Source organism: Chlorocebus sabaeus, chromosome 25 (genome assembly GCF_047675955.1).
Source record: "Chlorocebus sabaeus isolate Y175 chromosome 25, mChlSab1.0.hap1, whole genome shotgun sequence".
NCBI classification, from domain to species: domain Eukaryota; kingdom Metazoa; phylum Chordata; class Mammalia; order Primates; family Cercopithecidae; genus Chlorocebus; species Chlorocebus sabaeus.
This window is the reverse complement of record NC_132928.1, coordinates 58,037,953-58,059,182: the sequence shown is the minus strand read 5'-3', so window position 1 is coordinate 58,059,182 and position 21,230 is coordinate 58,037,953. Positions and strand designations below refer to the sequence as shown.

General features: G+C 46.3%; 1 protein-coding gene across 1 annotated transcript; it reads right to left on the bottom strand.

Moving 5' to 3' along the window:
• Positions 1 to 601: 601 nt before the first annotated feature.
• Positions 602 to 16,592, bottom strand: MYOC (myocilin). The gene is made up of 3 exons (XM_007989517.3): positions 15,908 to 16,592; positions 3,788 to 3,913; positions 602 to 1,896 (listed from the first exon to the last, which is right to left on the bottom strand). Exons 1-3 carry the CDS (start codon positions 16,470 to 16,472, stop codon positions 1,112 to 1,114), a joined length of 1,476 nt encoding a protein of 491 aa, XP_007987708.2. The 5' UTR covers positions 16,473 to 16,592; the 3' UTR covers positions 602 to 1,111.
• Between the last annotated feature and the right edge of the window lie 4,638 nt (positions 16,593 to 21,230).

The window sequence follows — 21,230 nt, the reverse complement described above, 5'->3', positions numbered from 1 at the left end:
GGAAGGGCCAGGTGTGGTGGCTCACACCTGTAATCCCAGCACTTTGGGAGGCAGAGGCGGGCGGATCACGAGGTCAGGAGATCAAGACCATCCTGGCTAATATGGTGAAACCTCATCTCTACTAAAAAAAAAAAAAAAAAAGAAAATTAGCCGGGCATGGTGGCGGGCACCTGTAGTCCCAGCTATTTGGGAGGCTGAGGCAGGAGAATGGCATGAACCTGGGAGGCGGAGTTGCAGTGAGCTGAGATTGCGCCACTGCACTCCAGCCTGGGCAACAGAGTGAGACTCTGTCTCAAAACAACAACAACAACAACAAACCAAACTGAAGTGGAGTTAGGGTGAATAGAGGGTGGGTTCAGGGGAGAGATGGAAAGATTGCTCAGGTAGTGTCAAGAGCACCAGGAGATGCAGGTGGGAAGGTGTGGTGCTGCTATTTGCTTGGCGTCATCCTGCACAACACCTCAAAACCAGGCACAAGCCTCTCAGTTACACACACACACATCCTGCAATCACGTCTCCCAACCTGAAGGAATGACTTGATGGTTGGAATCTGTACCCTTCTCTTAAGCAAAGATTCCCACAAAGTTCAAGGCAGAGAATGTTGGGTAAGAAAATTTTATTTCACAATGCAAAGGGTTATGTGAGATCCAACTGTATTCTATCTGAAGCATTAGAAGCCAATTGTAGTAAATGCAACTTACTTATGTTCGATGCTGGCCAGAGGAGCTATTCTGCTTCCTTTAGAAGTTATGCTTTTAATTGTGGCTTGTGGTAACCATATAACATGCAAGAGCAATGGTTTTCAGGAAGAAACTACTATACCTTATAGCTTTTGCCCCAAATCACAAGAAAACTTGAACTATGTCATTAAACGTCCCATAAATGCTGACAGAAGAAAAGGATATTTATTATCATATGAAATTGTCTATGCCCTCAGACTACAATTCCTGCATAGTCAGATGGTGACCATGTTCATCCTTGTGGATTAATGAAAACCTGGAAAGCAGTCAAAGCTGCCTGGGCCCTGGCTGGCTGGCTCTGCCTTCAGCCTGCTCCCCCCAGGAGCCCTGAGCATCTCCTTCTGCCATTGCTGGTACAGCTTGAAGGCTTTTCACATCTTGGAGAGCTTGATGTCATAAGTGACCATGTTCAAGTTGTCCCAGGCAAAGAGTTTCTTCTCCAGGGGGTTGTAGTCAATCATGCTGCTGTACTTGTAGCGGTTCTTGAATGGGATGGTCAGGGTCTTGCTGATACCTGTGCCTGTGTCATAAGCAAAGTTGACAGTTGCATCTGCTGAGGAGTAGCTGCTAACGGTGTACAAGGTGCCACAGATGATGAAGGCATTGGCGACTGACTGCTTACGGATGTTCGTCTCCCAGGTTTGTTCAAGTTCCAGATTCTCTGGGTTCAGTTTGGAGAGGACAATGGCACCTTTGGCCTCATCAGTACTGTAAATGACCCAGAGGCCTGATTCATCCACAGCCAAGTCAATGTCTGTGTAGCCACCCCAAGAATACGGGAACTGTCCGTGGTAGCCGGCTCCAGGGATTTCCTTCTCAGCCCTCACTGTCTCGGTATTCAGCTCATATCTTATGACAGTTCTGGACTCAGCGCCCTGGAAATAGAGGCTCCCCGAGTACACCACAGCACCGGTGCTTTCCAGTGGCCTGGGCAGTATGTGAACCTTAGAAGGGTAGCCCTGCATAAACTGGCTGATGAGGTCATACTCAAAAACCTGGCGGACATCTGTGCCAACTGTGTCGATTCTCCATGTGGTCTCCCGGGTGTAGGGGTAGGTGGGCTTGGGGTCTCGCATCCACACACCGTACTTGCCAGTAATTGTTTCTGCTGTTCTCAGCGTGAGAGGCTCTCCTACCCAAACTAGTTCTCCACATCCTGGTGAATTCAGAAAAGAAAACGAAGCACCACTTAATCCATAATCTTTCCAAACACAGACAGTGATCATGCGGAAGCTTGGCAGAGCCAGTAGATGTGAGAGCCCTAGAGACAAGACAGGCTCTGCCACCCACTGGCTGTGTGACTTTCAGTAAGTTACTTAGCTCTCTATGCCTCAGTTATCGCATTTGTAAAAGGGGATACTAATAGTGTTTTGGGTAGTAGGGCTGTTGTAAATTTTGAATGTAATTATATATGTTAAGTGCTTGGTATAGAGTAAATATGTGGTAAATGCTATGTGATCAATCTGTGTTTCATGTTATTGACAATTATTGCTACCACTGAGGGGCATGCATGGGAGTGGGAGCTACAAATATTTAAAGTACAATTCACTCAGTATCAGTTGTAAGGATGAAAGTTGCATGGAGGGCTTCAACTGCATTTGTAATATTCTACTTAAGCTGGGCAGGGACTCATGGGTGTTCATTGTATTACTTATTGTGACTTTCATGCCTGGTTTGTTTCATTACTATAAGATAGGAGAGAGAAAAATCAACTCATAAGGATAATCTCCATACAACAAAGTTTTTTGAGCCCAATCTGACGAGTCACGTATTTCATACATCATTTTAATATAATAAACATGAAAATAATTATTTTTTGAGACAGGGTCTTGCACTGTTACCTAGGCTGGAGTGCAGTGGTGCAATCACAGTGCACTGCAGCCTCGACCTCCCAGGTTCAAGCAGTCCTCCCATCTCAGCCTCCTGAGTTGCTGGGACTACAGGTGCCTGCTACCACTCCTGGCTAATTTGGTTTAGAAAATAATTTTTTAAATGTAGTGAAGAGAGAGATGAAAATATAGAGTTACCAGAATCACAACAGACGTCTGTACTTTTTTTTTTTTCTTTTTTTTTTCTTTTTTTGAGACGGAGTCTCACTCTGTCACCCAGGCTGGAGGGCAGTGGCATGATCTCGGCTCACTGCAACCTCTGCCTCCCGGGTTCAAGCAATTCTCCAGCCTCAGCCTCCCAAGTAGCTGGGATTACAGGTGCGTGCCACCATGCCTGGCTAATTTTTGTATTTTTAGTAGAGACAGCGTTTCACCACGTTGGCCAGGCTGGTCTTGAACTCCTGACCTCAAGTGATCCGCCAGCCTCAGCCTCCCAAAGCACTGGGATAACAGGAGTGAGCCACCGCGCCTGGCCCAGATTTCTCTACTTTTAATGGGCACCTTCGGTTTCCTCATAGAAGGTAGAAACACTTTGCTGCTCATATCTTAGAGAACCGTTTTAAATATTTTATAACTACTCTTTGCGTGCATGCCCTTCAGTGCCAGTAATCATTGTCAATAATATGGATAGTCAAAGTTTCTGGAAATCACAGTATTAGTCATAAAGTTGGACTTTCAGGAAACATTTTGAAGAGAGCCAAACTGTACTTTTCCTAAGTGGCCGAAGTTCAGAAAACATACTGTTAGTAACAGATTGTGGCTGAGATGGTGCTTAGTGTACACCTGTCCCTAAAATAAAGATATGAAGGCGCTACTGAAAAATGTAACTTCTCAAGTATACTTAATTCTACATGACAATCAAGGGGATGAAATCGACACATCTCTCATCTTGCCCTGTGCAGCCCAGCCCAGCCTCCCAAGTGTGGGTAATTGGATAGAGGGCTTTGTTAGGGAAAGGCTGGCTCCTGCAGACCTGCTCTGACAAGGGAACAGAGCAAGAGAGAGTTCTGTTCTTCTTCTCCTCCCCTCCGTCTGCTCCCAGGGAAGTTAGTTTCCCCTTTGGGTGGGCATTTACCCTATACTGATTCTCTGAAACACAGCACTAGACATGAATAAAGACCATGTGGGCACAAAAGGGAAGAAGCCTTAACTTCATACCGTTGTCTCCCTCTCTACTCCGGAGATGGCCAGTTGGGCTCTCTTTCAAAATTCGGGAAGCAGGAACTTCAGTTAGCTCAGACTTCAGTTCCTGGAAGGCCAAAGTGTCCAAATTCCATGTAGAAACTGCATTAAAAGAAAGAGACAAAATTTTACTATAAGAAAAATATGGCCCAAGGATTGACTATGTTGAGGATGACATTTGAATAGGCTGCCGGCCAGGCATGGTGGCTCATGCCTATAATTCCAGCACTTTTGGGAGGCGGAGGCAGGCAGATCACCAGAGGTCAGGAGTTCGAGACCAGCCTGGTCAACATGGTGAAACCCTGTCTTTGCTAAAAATACCAAAAAACCAGCTGGGTGTGGTGGCAGGCTCCCGTAATCCCGGCTTCTTGGGAGGCTGAGGCAGGAGAATTGCTTGAACCCAGGAGGTGGAAGTTGCAGTGAGCCAAGACTGCACTATTGCATTTCAGCTTGGGCAACAAGAATGAAACTCTGTCTCAAAACTAACTAACCAGATAAGTAGGCTCCCAAAGATATGGTGTTTGAGATTTGATTTTAAATAAGGACTGGGGATGGGGTAGGGGTCAGAGAAGGGAAGATGAAAACTGATTGGACTGTGCTGATAACGGTTGGGCCTGATTGATGGCTACGTTGGAGTTCATTGTAGTCTCTCTACTTTTGTGAATGTTTGAACAATCCCATAATTAAAAACCTCATAAATAATAAATTGCATAGCAATGTGCCTGCCTTACAGTAGGGTATTCAAAATCAAATAAGATTTTAATTAATTTCCACTAGAAGGGCTGATTTGTGAATAGGTGAGCTGTAATTTCAGGAATATGGAGACAGTCCTCAGCATCTTCTTAGATGTCTGAATTTCAACAATTAAAAATTCATGAAAAATTAGCTGGGCATGGTGGTAAGCATCTGCAGTCCTAGGTACTTGGGAGGCAGATGTGGGAGGATTGCTTGAGCCCAGGAGTTCAAGGCTGCAGTGAGCTATGATCCTGCCACTGCACTCCAGCCTGGGTAACAGAGCAAGGCCCGGTCTCAAAAAAAAAAAAAAAAAAAAAAGAGGCCAGGCACAGTGACTCACGCCTGAAATCCCAGCACTTTGGGAGGCCAAGGTGGGAGGATCACTTGAGGCCAGGAGTTCAAGACTAGCCTGGCCAACATCGCGAAATTCCATCTCTACTAAAAATACAAGAATTAGCCTGGTGTGGTGACACGTGCCTGTAGTTCCAGATACTCAGGAGGCTGAGGATCATTGAACCCAGGAGGCAGAGGTTGCAGGGAGCCGGGATTGTGCAACTATACTCCAGCCTGGGCAACAGAGCAAGGCTCTGTCTCAAGAACAACAACAACAAAAAGAATTTAATTGTGGCTCATGTCTGTAATCCCAGCACTTTGGGAGGCCAAGACAGGAGGAACACTTGAGCCCAGCTGTTCAAGACCAGCTTGGGCAACATAGGGAGACTCCTCTTAAAAAAAAAAAAAAAAAAAAAAAAAAGATAACACTGTACTACATGACTTAAGGTTCCTTCCCTTGTTATATGCAAATATTCTTGTAAGAAGTAACATATTAAGCTTTATACTTTCAGTAGAAATATTCTGCCTGATTCCTTTCTGAGACCAGTTTTGCATAACGGAGAGGCAGTGTGCGCACAGTTCCTACAGGAGTTTGGGGTGGGGGCGGTGCGCCATACAGAAGGGAAGCGGGTGGGCAGCACTGGTTAGACAGTAAGTGATCACAGTGTGCTACACGTCTCTACTCTTGCTTAGGATTATGATCTCACAGCAGTTCTTGAATACGAGGATGAGGCAATAGCCACAAGGAATAGGCTTGGCTCTTTTAAAATGCAGTTTGGCCAGGCATGGTGGCTCACACCTGTAATCCCAGCATTTTGGGAAGCCAAGGCAGACAGATCACTGGAGCCCAGGAGTTCAAGACAAACCTGGGTAACATGGTGAAACCCCATCTCTACAAAAAATACAAAAAGTTAGCCAGGTGTGGTGATGTGTACCTGCAGTCCCAGCTACTTGGGAGGCTGAGGTGGGAGGATCACTTGAGCCCAGGAGGTCAAGGCTGTGGTGAGCAGTGACCGTACCACTACACTCCAGCCCTGGCATAGAGTGAGACCCTGTCCTCCCCTCCAATCTCCCAAAAAAACCCATCACATGCACACAAAAACAAATAAAACGCAGGTTTGATGAGTATTCAGGTATGGCAAGGCCAACATCCCAGGAGGCAACTGTCACTGAAAAGCAAGTTAAAGCCAAATTATGGAGACAGTAAAAAGATCAGCAGTTTTTGGGTGAGAAAGGGATGACGAGGTGAGGCACAGAAGATTTTTAGGGCAATGAATACTGTGTATGACGCTATAATGGTGGACACATGGCACTATGCATTTGTCCAAACCCATAGAAGGCGCAACACCAAAAATGAACTCTAATTTAAACTGTGGACCTTGGGTGATGTGATGCAGGTTCATCAGCTGTAACAACTGCACTGGCGGGAGACGATAATAATCGGGGAGGCTGTGCATGTGTGGGGGGCAGTAGTATCTGTGAACTCTCTGTACTTTTCTCTCGATTTTGCTGTGAACATAAAACTGCTCTAAAAAAAATCATTTTTACAAGTTGTTGTACTCACAGATCCCAAGAGAAAGGGGGCCACACTAAGCCCAGGAGGCCACCTGGGGAAGCACCAGGGTTGCTCCAGAGGAAGAGGGTGCCAGGAGAAAGTGTGGGAAAGAGCCTTTATTCTTTCTATGGGAAGAAAAGGGGAGGCAGGATAAGCAGGTTTAGGGTTAGGGAGTTTGAATAATTTCAGCAGGCTCTGGGGTCATAGGCATTTTCTCTAATTGTCTGGAAGCAGGCCCTGGGGTGATTAGGTCAGGGGGACAGTGGCCTTGAGTTTGAGCCAGATGGAGGCAGTGGGCTGTGGACTGGTTGGTTTGCATATGAAAGCTGTGCTCCCAGGTGAGTCCTTTGCTGTCTGTAGGAACTGGAGGGGCAGTCCCTCCAGTGTTTGCAAGGCCCAGACAGCAAAGCATCAGAATAAAAAGACATGCTTAATACACTGGGCTTTTCTCTTGCTGAACCTCTGAGTCACTTCTCTGCCCTTTGAGCAACTTATTCCCCACTCAGGATTCTCCGGTGTTCAGGACAGTGGGAGGAAAGTGAGTGCCTCCCCTGAGGCCGGGGCGCCTACACAGCTGAGGGTCAGGAACACATGTTCTGCCTTTGATCATTTGTTTGCTCAACTCTCCTAAATTTAGATTTCTGGCAGAGAGGATCACCACAGCAGTCTTAGTGCTCTGGTTGTACCACATTTCATCAAAGCCACACATTATTTTACATTTTCACATCTCCGGAATCAGAGTACCTTGTTTGAGTTGCTGCGGTTCGGCTTCAACAAATTATAGTACTGGAAAAAAATTATCCCTGGAAGGAACTGAAGAAAACATTCAGCTAGCTCTCAGGTACGGGCTGGGCCAGACAGCCCTGCTGCCCACGGTGAGCCAGCTCAGCAGGTGCTGCAGCTGCCTACCCCCGATCCCAGCTACCCTTCTCTCCACCCCTGCCTCTGTGGCTGCAGTTGTTCAACAAGCCTCCCTAAAAGTGTTAATGCCCTGCAGGTGGGTGGGTCCTCCATCCCTGGGATATCCCTCAGTCTAGAGTGCACCATGTGAGTAGTTAAAACCCATAAGCTGGCCAGGCACAGTGACTCATGCCTGTAAACCCAGCACTTTGGGAGGCCAAGGTGGTGGGATTGCATAAGGCCAAGAGTTTGGGACCAGGCTGGGCAACATAGCGAGACCCCATCTCTACAAAAAATTAAAAAGTTAACTGGGTATGGTGGTGCAGCCTGTGGTCTCAGCTACTCAGGAGCCTGAGGCAGGAGGATGGCTCTTGAGTCCAAGAGGGTAAGGCTGCAGTGAGCCATGATCATGCCACTGCACTCCAGCCTGGGTGACAGAGTGAGACCCTGTCTTTAAAAAAAAAAAAAAAAAAAAAAAAAAAAAAAAGTCTCATAAGCCAAAATGTATAGGCAACTGAGGACATCCTCAACGTGCATTCCAAACTCCAGGGGCAATTGGGAGTAGTCCCAGGGACATGGCAGGCTTTCATTATCCCTAGCCTCAAATCCACAGAGCTATTTATCCATCCTTTCAGTCACGTTACTGGAGCACCTATTGAGTAGAAGGCTGTGCTAGGTGCTCAAGATAAAAGGTGTCTAAGACACAAGTTTGTCTAATAGGCTAGTCTATGTTAAACACACACACACACAGTTGGTCCATGCCCTTAAGGAAATCATAATCTGGCAAAGTCCTCATAGTTGAGAAGGAAAGTGGGTTTATTCCGGGCTGCTGCAGAAACCAGAGTCTCTTGGACAATCCCAATGGCTCCTGAAGAGTCCTGGAAATTTTATTTCATTCCCTGCCTCTCCTTCTCCCTATCTGAGGTTCTGCAGGGGTGAGGAAACCCCTTTGTTCTTCACTCTAAAGGTTGCATTGGCCTAGGAGGGTAACCAGGGCAGGGACTGATTCACTAGGCCAAATGGAGGTTCCTTAGTCCAACCTGAGACCAGTACCAGCTGCTTCCCTTCTCCCCTGTGTAGGCACCACACACCTCTGGCAGTGACTTGGTGCTGCCCATGGGGGAGAGGGACAGGGTGCCCGAGGTTCCCTGTTCTTCTGTGCTTCCAGCGGGAGGTAAGAGAGCGTGACCCACTTCCTGTACACAGGGTGGCAGAACCATCTGTAACCTCCCTCTGTGCTGCTGCCTCGCCCTTGCCAGGCCTTCTCTCTTAGGCCCAAAACACACACCCAGGCTGTTAGGAGCAGCCCACCACTGCCTGGCCTCCCCAACCTCCTGCAATGTGCAGAGGCTTATACGATGTGGCAAACTCTTGCCAGGACAATTTTTCAAAATCAGGGCATTAAGCAAGTTCCTTGAATTGAGCTGGTTTCCTTTCATCTGTACCTTTTCTCAGATCACTGCAGACTCTGCCTCAGGACAATTCAAATTTCATTGTCTCGACTCTCAGAATATAAGAGTTGCTGGGCGTGGTGGCTCACGCCTGTAATTCCAACACTTTGGGAGGCTGAGGTGGGTGGATCATGAGGTCAGGAGTTTGAGACCAGCCTGACCAACATGCTGAAACCCCATCTCTACTAAAAATACAAAAATTCGCCAGGCATGGTGGCGCATGCCTGTAATTCCAGCAACTAGGGAGTCTAAGGCAGGACAATCGTTTGAACCTGGAAGGCGAAGGTGGCAGTGAGCTGAGATGGTACCATTGGACTCCAGCCTGGGTGACAGAGAGAGACTGCAGACAACACCTGATAAAGTTTAACTATCGCTACCACTTATTAAGTGTCTCTTATGAGCCAGTACTGTGCTGGGTGCTTGCTACTCACTACTTTCAAATAACGGTCCTAAAAGTGAACGTTAATATCCCCTTTTGCAAATGAGGAAACCGAGGTTCAGAGAGGTTAAGTAACATGCCCAAGGTCACACAGCTAAGTGGTGTAGCTGGGACTTGAACCCATGTCTTCCAAGGCCATGGCAGCTGTGAACTCTTCTATCCTGTGCTGAGGAGGTGTGTCAGTTAGAAACGTATTGCCGCTCAGAGCTGAGTGCACCCTTGCACGCTTGCTGTCTGAAGAACAAGAGCTTTAAAGTGAGCACGATATTGAACTATCTCAGTAGAGGGCGCTGGAGGGACATCGTGGGAGGAAGAAGGTCTGCAGTTTTCCTCTCCTGCGTCCATAAGCGGTGTGACTGTGAGGACATTTGGTGGAATCCTGCCCCAGCCACGGACCCAGAGCGAAGTTCTTCTGTGACCTCACAGCCACAGCCTGGCCATAACCTTTCCACAGCCCTCCCAGCAAGGAACCCAGAGTCCCTGCACAGGGACCTCAGTGCTTGGGAGGCCTCCTGCCCGTGCCTGCCCTGACTCCCACCATGCCCATGCCACGCGTTGCAGGTTGCCCTCCTCACCTGCACCGGGAGGCGGCCTATTGCAGCCGCAGACCAGATGAGGCCTGCGCACATCAGCCACCTTCTCTCCTAGCTGACATGCTGAACCTCACCTTCCCCTTCCAAGCTTGTCCGGCACCCTCCCTCAGCCCTAGGTGCCTGTGGAGTTCACTTCTATCTACAGTTGCTCTTTCATCACGGTCAGTAATCCTTTAAAGTAAACTTCCCCAGCTTAACCCACTGTGTGATTTCTATCTCCTGACTGGACCCAGATTTCTCCTGGAGGCTTTAGAAGAGCCTCAATATGCTGCTCACCGCTTTGTGCGGTGACCCACTCCTGGGGCTGAGCTCAGGTCCCAGTGGGTTGCCCTATAAACTCTCAGCCCCCGGGCTGTGCACTCAATCCTCTTATCAGTTCTTCCACCCTCACTGGCAAAGAAGAGGCAGCAAAGGTGCCTGATTGGTGCTGAGTTCCCCGCCGGCTCCCACCATGGCCCTTACGGCTCTGAGCGAGGAGCCATTCAGTTTGTGCCTCGCAGGAGCCACTCCTTATGTGCATTAGCTGGAATAAACATGAACTGCAATAAAACATAATGTCAGGGAATGGCTTCCAGGATGACTGCAAGGCCAGTTCCCAGTTGGCAGGGGAGATGGTTAAATTATGAGCCTGCTGGCTTCTTCTAGGTCATGTCAGCCAGGAGCATCTGGCAATGGTCACCTCCAGGAATAGAGCCATCTGGCATGCGGATGGAAGCCCAGAATAGAGGATGCAAGACCCAAAGGCAGGGAAGCAATCTCGTAAAGGGGCCTGGACCTAAGCCAGAAGTCGTAGCTCCTAGTTCAGCTCTTCCATGTCCTAGCTGTGTGACTTTGGATAAATGACTCCACCTCTCTGAGTCCCAGTATTCTGAGATGAGCTGTTTAGATGATTACGTAAGTCTAAATGAAATGGCCCTCAATAAAGATGTGTCAACACTAAAACTTCTCTGGAATGTTTTAAAATCACTAACATTTCATTGTGAATGTGGAGGAAAACCAAAAAGAGATTGTGAAAATATAAGGACTGGACTGTGTCAGATAGTTAGCATTTTTAGGGTTTTTATGTTTTAGGTTTGTGTTTTTTTTTTTTTTTTTTGAGACAGAGTCTCACTCTGTCACCCAGGCTGGAGTACAGTGGCATGATCTCAGCTCATTACAACCTCTGCCTCCTGGGTTTAAGCAATTCTTCTGCCTCAGCCTCCCGAGTAGCTGGGACTACAGGTGCCTGCCACCACGCCTGGTTAATTTTTGTATTTTTAGTAGAGACACGGTTTTACCATATTGGCCAGGCTGATGTCAAACTCCTGACCTCATGATCCACCTGCCTCAGCCTCCCAAAGTGCTGGGATTACAGGCGTGAGCCACCGCGCCCAGCTGTTTTTTTATTTTTTATTTTTCTAGGTTTTAAAAAATGTTAAGTTCAGTCCTGTGGTTTAAAGGTTCATGTCTATTACAACATTCTGGAAACGTTCTGTGTTCTCTGCCCTCACTTCTTTATAGACTTGCATTTTAGAGACCTCAGTCTGGAAACTGAATTTATTAACTCATTTGCCTATAGACATAGGCATTGTAATAATTTTCATAGATATTTTCTACCACTGAAAGGTTCAGTCCATATTACATAAATGAAAGGAATGAAATAAAACAAGCTATGCCTACATATCTCCAGGTTGTCAGAAACATCTTAGGAAAGTGAAGACTAGCTAATAGACTATTGTCCTGAGTACTGCTCTAACTTGTACTGTCTCTAGAATCAACGCATGTTATTAAAATGTTATGCACATGTTGCCATATTGATTATTGAATGATGCTTTAAAACAATAGTGGAACTCTGGCCGGGTGCAGTGGCTCATGCCTGTAATCCCAGCACTTTAGGAGACCGAGGCGGGTGGATCACAAGGTCAGGAGTTCAAGACCAGCTTGACCAACATGGTGAAACCCCATTTCCACTAAAAATACAAAAATTAGCCGGGCATGGTGGTGTGTGCCTGTAATCCCAGCTACTTGGGAGGCTGAGGCAGGAGAATCGCTTGAACCCAGGAGGCAGAGGTTGCAGTGAGCCCAGACCGTGCCACTGCACTCCAGATCGGTGACAGAGCAAGACTCCATCTCCAAAAAAAAAAAAAGGTGGAGCTTAAGCAAAAGAAGCCTTTCTAGTTATATTTTATCCACTGAGTGGCCACTGTTCAGCACTGCACTGGGTGCTTCCCTGTGTGACTGCTAATTTGCATGATGACTCCCATGAGGGATTATCATCCCCATCCTATTCTGGGTAAGGAAAGGGAATCTGCCGCACTTGTGTTGAACATCTCGGGTTTCTCCCCTCCACCCTCCACTCACATCCTCCCCACCTTTTTGCGGTCATTGCTGAGGCAACCTGCCTCTTGCAGGTATCACCTGCGGGGACCTCGCCTCAGCCACCCTGGCCCAACTTCTCTGACTTTCTGCATAGAAAATCTATAAGAACAGGCCGGATGCAGTAGCTCATGCCTGTAATCCCAGCACTTTGGGAGGTAAACATGGGTGGATACTTGAGGTCGGGAGTTCAAGAAGTTCAAGACCAGCCTGGCCAACATGGTGAAACCCTGTCTCTACTGAAGAAGAAAAAAAAATACAAAAGTTAGCTGGGCGTGGTGGTGTGCACCTGTAATCCCAGCTACTCGGGAGGCTGAGACAGGAGATTGCAGAGAGAAATCCAGGAGATGGAGGTTGCAGTGAGCCAAGATCATGCCACTGCTCTCCAGCCCGGGGGACAGAGCAAGACTCCATCTAAAAAAAAAAAAAAAACCGTCCACAAGAACAAACCTTGTCCCCATATCCGAGTATCATGGAAATGCAATATATTCCATGGGATAGCCCTTGGCCAAGAGGGTATCAAATCCATGGACAAACACTCCCCTCTTCTGTCGCAGTCTACACAGCCCCTCTGAAGGGCTTGGCGGGTTCAAACCTCCATTGCCAACTGTGGTGACCAGCTTGAGAAGGCCCCCACTTTGTGGCTGTCCTGCCTTCCCTGTCTCACTCTCCCCTGTCTCCACTTCTCTTCTCTAGGATCATGGTCCCTATAAACCAACTGCACACAAGCCCTCTTCCTGGCTCTGTTCAACAGGAGGCCAGTCCAAAGCAGGGGCTAAATAACAGACAAAGCAGGCCTTCTCTTGTGACAGTAATAGCCAACTCTAATGTATCTTCCGGTAAATTATATCAATTTTAGATATCTTATTATATATACAATAAAATTATATATCTTATACACAATAAAATTATACATATAATTATTTATATGTATTATATGTAACATATATATATTTTTTGAGGCAGAGTCTCGCTGTGTCACCCAGGCTGGAGTGTAGTGGCGTGATCTTGGCTCACTGCACCGTCTGCCCGCAGGTTCAAGCGATTCTCCTGCCTCAGCCTCTGGAGTACCTGGATTACAGGTGCCCACCACCACACCCGACTAATTTTTGTATTTTTAGTAGAGACAAAGTTTCACCGTGTTGGCCAGGCTGGTCTCAAACTCCTGACCTCAAGTGATCTGCCCACCTCGGCCTCCCAAAGTGCTAAGGTTACAGGTGTGAGCCACCACACCTGGCCAATTATATATTTTTTCTACTTTTCAAAAATTATATATACATAAAATTTATATATGTACATATATGAAACTTTTATATAAGCCCAGAGTAGAAAAATTTCTATATAACTTTGTAATAATAGTTATGTAGTAAAATATGTCATATTGTATATATGTGTAAACAAGTGATTTCCATTGTTACAAGGAGTTTTTTTCTACATAACAACTATTAATACATGATCAAGAAAGTGGTGGTAACAATTTGAGCTGCAGGTGGAATACGGAAAGGCTGCCTTCTCAGGCCTTACCTTTGTCCACTCAGCCTCACTAAGCTTCTCTACCCAAACCTCCACACCTAGTTCTTGCCACTCCTACAGACTTATATTCCAGCCTCCAGAATGCTTCCTTTTCCCTAGATCTGGAACCTTGAAACAGATCTTTTGTTCCAAGCATTCCTGTACCTTTCTGTCTTTTACCTTTAGGGTCTATAAACCAGAGGTCAGCTAAATGTCCTGAAAGTCACTGAACCTCATGGCCAGGTGCAGTGGCTCACACCTGTAATCCCAGTGTTTTGGAAGGCCAAGGTGGGTGGATCCCCTGAGGTTAGGAGTTCGAGACTAGCCTGACCAACATGGTGAAACCTCGTCTGTACTAAAAATACAAAATTGTCCTGGCATGGTGGCACGTGCCTTTAATCCTAGCTACTTAGGAGGTTGAGGTAGGAAAATTGCTTGAACCCAGGAGGCAGAGGTTTCCGTGAGCTGAGATCATGCCATTACACTCTAGCCTGGGTGACAAGAGTGAAACTCTGCAAAAGAGAGAGAGAGAGAGAAAGAGAAAGGAAAAGAAAGGAAAGAAAAGGAAGTCACTGAACTTCAGAGGAAGAGGCCAGAATTCTAGCTTTGCCACTAACTGGTAGGTGGCCATCAACAAACTGAATAACCTCTCTGGGCCTCAGTTTCCATATCTGCAAAAATCAGCCAGTGGTACCGGATGCTCGTTAGGTCCCTTTCCAGTTCCACATTCTTATACTAATGTAATTTCCTTCTTATGAAAACCATCCACTACTAGAAAAGAACTTCCATGTTTGGTCTTCAATATAATGGGATGTTGCCCTTATTTCAAAAGTGGAGTAGCTGGAAAGATCAAGAAGAAATATAAAATTAGGAAACACATCTAATAAATCCCCAAAGACTTGTTAAATGGCCACAAAAGAAGTTTTTCAAGCCTGTAGAAAGACTGAAAGAATAGTACAATAAGTTCCCCATATACTTAGACTCACCAGTTTGCAATTCACCAGTTATTAATATTTTGCCACAGTTGTTTTACCTTTCTTTCTCTCATTATCTATATATTTGCAGTCTTTCTTCAACCATCTGAAAGCAAATTGCAGACATCCTGACGCTTCACCCCGGGTACTTAAGCATGTATCTCCTTAGAACAAAGATTTTATCCTTCACAACCACAGTATCATTATCTCACCAAGAAACTGAACATTAATACAGTAACATAGTAATGAGCAGTCTATATTCAAATTGCCTCAGTTACCCCAAACCTGTTCCTCATAGCCTTTTTCCCCCTTGGATGAACACACCAATCAAGACTCATGCACTACATTTGGTTAACACATTTCTTTAATATCTTTAATATAGAAAAAACCCATCCCAACCCCTTTTTTCTTTCTTCCTTGGCACTGACATCTTTGACCCGTCCAAACTAATTGTCCAACAACTGGATTTACTTGCTTAATTCCTCGTGATTAGACCACTTCCTCAACAGCGAATATTTGGGAGCACACTTTCACAAATAGTGACACAAATACTGCCTTCCCAGCTAATAAGAGGAGCATTCTCCCTCCCCCAACACACACACACACACACACACGCAGACTCACCTTCAGGCAAGAAGGAACCAGGATGAACAGAAGAGCCTATCAGTCATCTCAAGAATTTGGTGACTTAAAAGCAGAGGTTCTCAGATTGGACTGAGTAAGAAAACTTTCAGAACAACATATTGAGGGAACTGACAGAGAGGTGCCACTTCTTTATTTTACCAAGGAAGAACATTTAAAAATAAACAAAAACTTACCACTTATTATCATTTCCTAAATCTATTGTAATTTCATAAATAAAGGTCATTTTAACACCAAAAGGTATGAATAACAATCTAAACAAAGGTTCAAAAAAGGATAGTGTTTTTCAAAAGGGACAGTAGGCAACTTTCTACTGCTCACATGCAGACACGTCTCACCCAGTCCTTTTATTTCTCCTTTTGCTACAGACTATCAAAACTGTCGTGGAGGGGCACAAGAACTCTGAACCACTAACCTAAATGAAGCTCTCAGGAGCTAAATTGCTAGTAATATTTGAAGGTGATTGCTGTGTTTTCCTTATCTGTCTTGTGCTAGCTGTGCAGTCTCTGAGAGAAAGGGCAGGCAGGGAGGCCTGGGGCACCTGTAACAGGTCACTATGAGGCATATCACCTGCTGAACTCAGAGTCCCCCCACTCTGCATTCTTACCTTCTCTGGAGCCTGGTGGTACATCCCGAGCAGTGTCTCGGGTCTGGGGACACTGGCCCCTTCTCAGCCTTGCTACCTCCTGGCTGCTGCTTTCCAACCTCCTGGCCAGATTCTCATTCTCTTGCCTCAGTCTCTTCTTCTCTTCCTCCAGAACTGACTTGTCTCGGAGGAGGTTGCTATAGGCAGTCTCCAACTCTCTGGTTTGGGTTTCCAGCTGGTCCCGCTCCCGCCTCAGGGTGCCCAGCTCCCTCTGCAGCCCCTCCTGGGTCTCCTGGGGCCCGGCAGCCCGGTCCAAGGTCAACTGGTGGTGGAGGAGGCTCTCCAGGGAGCTGAGCCGAGCTTTGGTGGCCTCCAGGTCTAAGCGCTGGGTGCTGCTGTCTTTCTGTAGGTTTTGGATGACTGACATGGCCTGGCTTTGCTCTGGGCAGCTGGATTCATTGGGACTGGCCACACTGAACGTATACTGACATCGGCCACTCCGGTCATTGGCCTTCCGGAGCTGAGCTGTCCTGGCCCCCACATCCCACACCAGGCAGGCCAGAAGCAGCACCTGGACAGCTGGCATCTCGGACCCAAAGCTGCAGCAACGTGCGCAGAAGAACCTCAGTGCAGACGCTGGGTGAGGCTTCCTCTGGAAAGCTCTGTTGTGCTGAGAGGTGTCCAGATGGGTGGCCTTGCTGGCTCATGCCCGAGCTCCAGAGAGGTTTATATATACTGGGGAGCCAGCCCTTCATGAGGGAAGAGAGAGGTGGCCACGTGAGGCCGGGTGGGGCTCAGTGGGGGTTGCCTTCACACTGCCAGCAAGATTCTTAGAAAATAACCTTCCAGAAGTCTGTTTGGAGTTTCTTTGAAAAAGAACATCACAATTTATATACTCTCACCCCAGTAATAGTCCCTATGTCCCCACCTGGTTTTATACACACACACACACACACACATATACAGACACACAAACACATATACACACACACACTTACACATGTCCCCCTCATTCAACAGGACTACCGGTGTGCTGATTTCAACAAGGATATATTTCTAGTGTATATTTCCATTCACTCTACAAACTCATTGAGAACCTGCACTGTGCTAGGCACTATGCTAGGAACTGGAGATCCAGACAAGTCCTTTAAGACATGTAGCAGGGATAGAGACAAATAACAGCCAGCCAGAACACAAGGACAGCACCCCACCAGGCTCCGGGGAGAGCATTCCTATGGAATCTGCAGGTTTCCTCCCTCACCCCTAGCTTTAAAACAACTGTGTATCTTTGGGAGAACTTTCTAATTTCAGTCTTGGGTCTCAGGCACCAATGTCAATGTTAGTCTCTAAATCAGTTCTTACTCTGCGTGTGTGCATGCGTATGTGTGTCTGTGTGTGTGCGCATGCCATGAACCTCACTGGTGAAACCTGGGGAACCCTTCTCAGAAAGGTGTTTTTAAATATATAAAATATAGATTATAAAGGAAACAAATGATAATGAAATATAATTATCAAAATATTAAAGATTTAAAATAAACATGTTTTGTTAACACGTTAAAAACAAGATCCAGCAGGAGGTCTAATTTCAAAGTAGTTTTGAGTATAAATGATATTTCACTTACAACGTATCTGCAACAACTGTAATGTAGTGTAAAATGTCTGATTTCTATCAGTAATGACAAAATCACAGGTACTGTTATTACCACTTTGAGTTTATGGCTTTATTCACAATGAAATAAAATGTTAAATTTAGTTAGAAGGTGGTAAAAATAAAAACGTAATTTTTTCCCCATTCAAATTCACAGGCTTTCTGGACTGTAGGTTAATAATCCCTGCTTTACATTAATAAACCCAAAGAGAAAAACAAAAAGCAAATGGCAATAGCCGATAAATATACCAAAACTGTGGGAAGTAACATTAAGCCACTTAAAATAATGCTTACATTTGAGCAACTGCATGTTGTTAATGCCAACAACAATGTCAATACTCGTGAAGTAAATATTTCCAGTCTGCCCTGGCCGACTCACCTCCAGAATGGAGAAGCACAGTTTGCTCTAAAGATTCTATTCTTATTTGATTGGTTCTGAAGCTAAGCCTGAACTCGAGACATTTACAAATGGGTGTCTGTTTACAGCTGACCAAAGGGTACTATTCTCACTTTCTGAATCAGATAGTGAACATCGCCGAAATGATTTTTCAAAAAACCAATCATATAGTCAGCAAGACCTAGGCTTGAATCTGTTTGGCTTAACTCATAGGAATGTTTTCTTTCTCTCAAAAGAAACGAGATTGTCCTTGTGCTGCTAACTCCAAAGAGAAAGAGTTTCCAATAAGGAGAAACGTAAGCAATCTTACAGCCTCCAATTACTACCTTGTGACTTGCTCAGAATTACTCTGTAAAGGAAAATATACTATTAGAAATCGGGTCTCCTGACTTCCCTTGAATTGATTTTTTTTCCCCCGCAATATAGCCCTGCCTCCTAAAACCCAGGATCACGTGGGCTATAATCCCTGTGGTCAGTTCCCACCGCCCTTGAATGAATCTTTGTCTTTTTTGCCCATACACTACCCCTCTCTTTTTCTTCTCCCCTGCTCTGCAGGTTACTCCGTGCTGTCAGCAGTCACTGCTGAGCTGCGTGGGTGCTGGTCAGGGTGAAAAGTTTAACAATCTCTGGCATTTTCCACTTGCTCTGGCCCAGTTTTTGAATGCCAGGCAAAAGCTACCACCAGTTAGTCTCTGCATTCTTTTTGGTTCTTGGCAAATGCCATTGTATATGCTTAGGGAAAGAAAATGTGGCTGTTGGGTTCACTGAGTTTTCCTGAAGCATTGTGGCTCTCAGTCCTGGAGTCTGACGTGATCAGTGAGGACTGATGGATCGCCCAGGTTCTGCCTGCCTTCCTGTGCCCCTCCACTTCCGTGTGGCTCAGCTGCTCCAGCTCTGCCTCCTTCCCCTCTCAACATCCCCCCTCACAGAGAATCACAGGGAAGTGTTCACAGAACACGACAGCTGCAAGGGTCTTTACAGCCGGGAAGACTATGGCCCAGGGAAGGACAGAGACTTGCCCATGGTCTCACAGCCAACAAATGGCAGAACCAGAAAGAAAACCGAGTCTCCTGATTGCAAGGTTTTCAACCGTCTTCCATAAGCCAAGTCCACCAAAGGGCTGAGAAGTTGCCCAGAAGACATGAAAGAAAAGACTCCAGTCACTTCTCCCATAAATGAATGGCCTAGGAAATGAGCTTGCTTCCTATATTCCCATTAAATAGAGGCCTTCGTGAAGGAAAACCCATGCACACCCTGGAATTTTAACAGCTGACTTTATGAAACTGCATCCTTTCATGAAACAGACTTATTCTCCTCCAAGCAGAGAAAAGAGAAAAAAAAAAAAAAAAAAAAAGGATCACAGGAAGCAACTGAAAACTCCCAACCCCGTGAACGGCACTGAACATCTGGGCAGCTTCAGCCTTGCCCTTTTCACCTTCCTGCCTTTTAGCACCCGCTCAGCCCCAGCATCCCCACTCCCTGCAGCCCCCACCTCCTGGAATTCTCCTGGACGTGGAGGCCCCTTTCCCTCTGAGGAAACACTGTCCCCTCCAGATTCTCCGTTAGATGAGTTTCCATCTCCATTTCCTTTCTGCAGCCTGGAGCCAAGGAGTCTCCAGCTCAGATGCACCAGGACCATTCACGGGACATGAGGCAGGCCAACTGCAGCCCTGTGGCTGTTAAGGGAACTGCACACAGTTCTTCAAGGTAGTGGTTATTTCCCTTCTTTCAGCACTGGGTTTAAGTTGGCTGGCTATTAATTTTCTTCTGCACGTCTTCCATGAGAAACTGTCACCTCCATGAAGGTAGGGCAGTGACTGCTTTGCTCACCATTTTGTCTCTGGTGTCTGGCAGCTATAAATACTCAATAAATTGTCAATGAATGCCTGGATGAATGAATGGGTCACACAGAAACAGAAAGCAACAGGCCCCTGAAGAGTGAAACCAAAACAACCAGTGGCGCGGGCTGGCAGTTTGCTCCAGACACCCAGGACCCTGGGTGCTTGCAGGGCTCTCCCAGCTGGAGAGGAAACCTCTGCTGCGAGTCTCTGGGATACACCCTCCTCCCCTAAACACACACACAGATGGCCCCAAATGGAACTAGTTTATGTATACTCTTATTTCAATAACGATGTGGAGGCTTACCACAAAAGCCTGAGGAATAAAATGGTAACTTAGCCTGAAAATGAGGCTGAGGGAAGGAAGTGATGAGGACCAGTGGTCTGGGACTAGGCAGGCAGCTCATGGCACCATTCCCCATCCCAGGAATCCCTGAAATTATCACAGCTTTTGGCTGTTTCCCTGTTGGTTTAGTAAACCATTCAAGTCATTCATTATTAAACACCCACCCTCGGCCGGGTGTGGTGACTCACGCCTGTAATCCCAGCACTTTAGGAGGCTGAGGTGGGTGGATCACCTGTGGTCAGGAGTTCAAGACCAGCCTGACCAATATGGTGAAACCCCACCTCTACTAACAATACAAAAATTATCCGGGCGTGTACCTGTAGTCCCAGCTACTCGGGAGGCTGAGACAGGAGAATTGCTTGAACCTGGGAGGCAGAGGTTGTAGTGAGCCGAGATGTAGAGCATACGGGTATATGTAAGACACAGAGCCTCACCCCCATGGAGCTTCTGGCTGTAACATTGTGAGGCAGAAATCTAGAGTAGGGAGATTTCCTGTGGAGCAGGATGGAGGCACAGGGGAGGTGGCATTTGTAATGGGACCTACTGAGATGACACGTTAACAATGGTTGAGACTCTTGTGTTGCAGACTTGGTTGTAGGTCAGACACATTGGGCCTGTGTGTGAGGGCCATGACAGATCATTCTGAAAAAGTTAGGAAGGGGAGACAGTGATTTCTAATGATTTCTAACCTATCCAGAGCTGGGACACAGTATCCTTTTATGCCTGACTTTATAAAATTGTGACCCACGTCTAAACTGATTATGCATCGCATATTTGTTTTATACTTAAAATGATTAAAATTCATGATCTTTCAAGAGTTTCTTAAGATTCCTTAAGAAAACTGGCCTTCCTAAAGGCAAATGCCTCAGGGTCCCTGCCGAGGGGCACTGCTGCTTTGAAGGCTCACAAAGTTCTAGTTGCCTTTTAACCGTGTCTTTTGTTATGCTCTCAGTTCTTCATATTTCCCTTCAAAATGCACCCTTAGCCCAGTCAATTTTTGTGTTCCCAGATATGGACGGGGAGGTGTTGCGAACACGCTCAACTGCCTAATCACCCTGTTGTGAAAGCTTTTCCAGTCCCCATTTTCCTCCTGCATTTGGGGAATTTTTATTTTG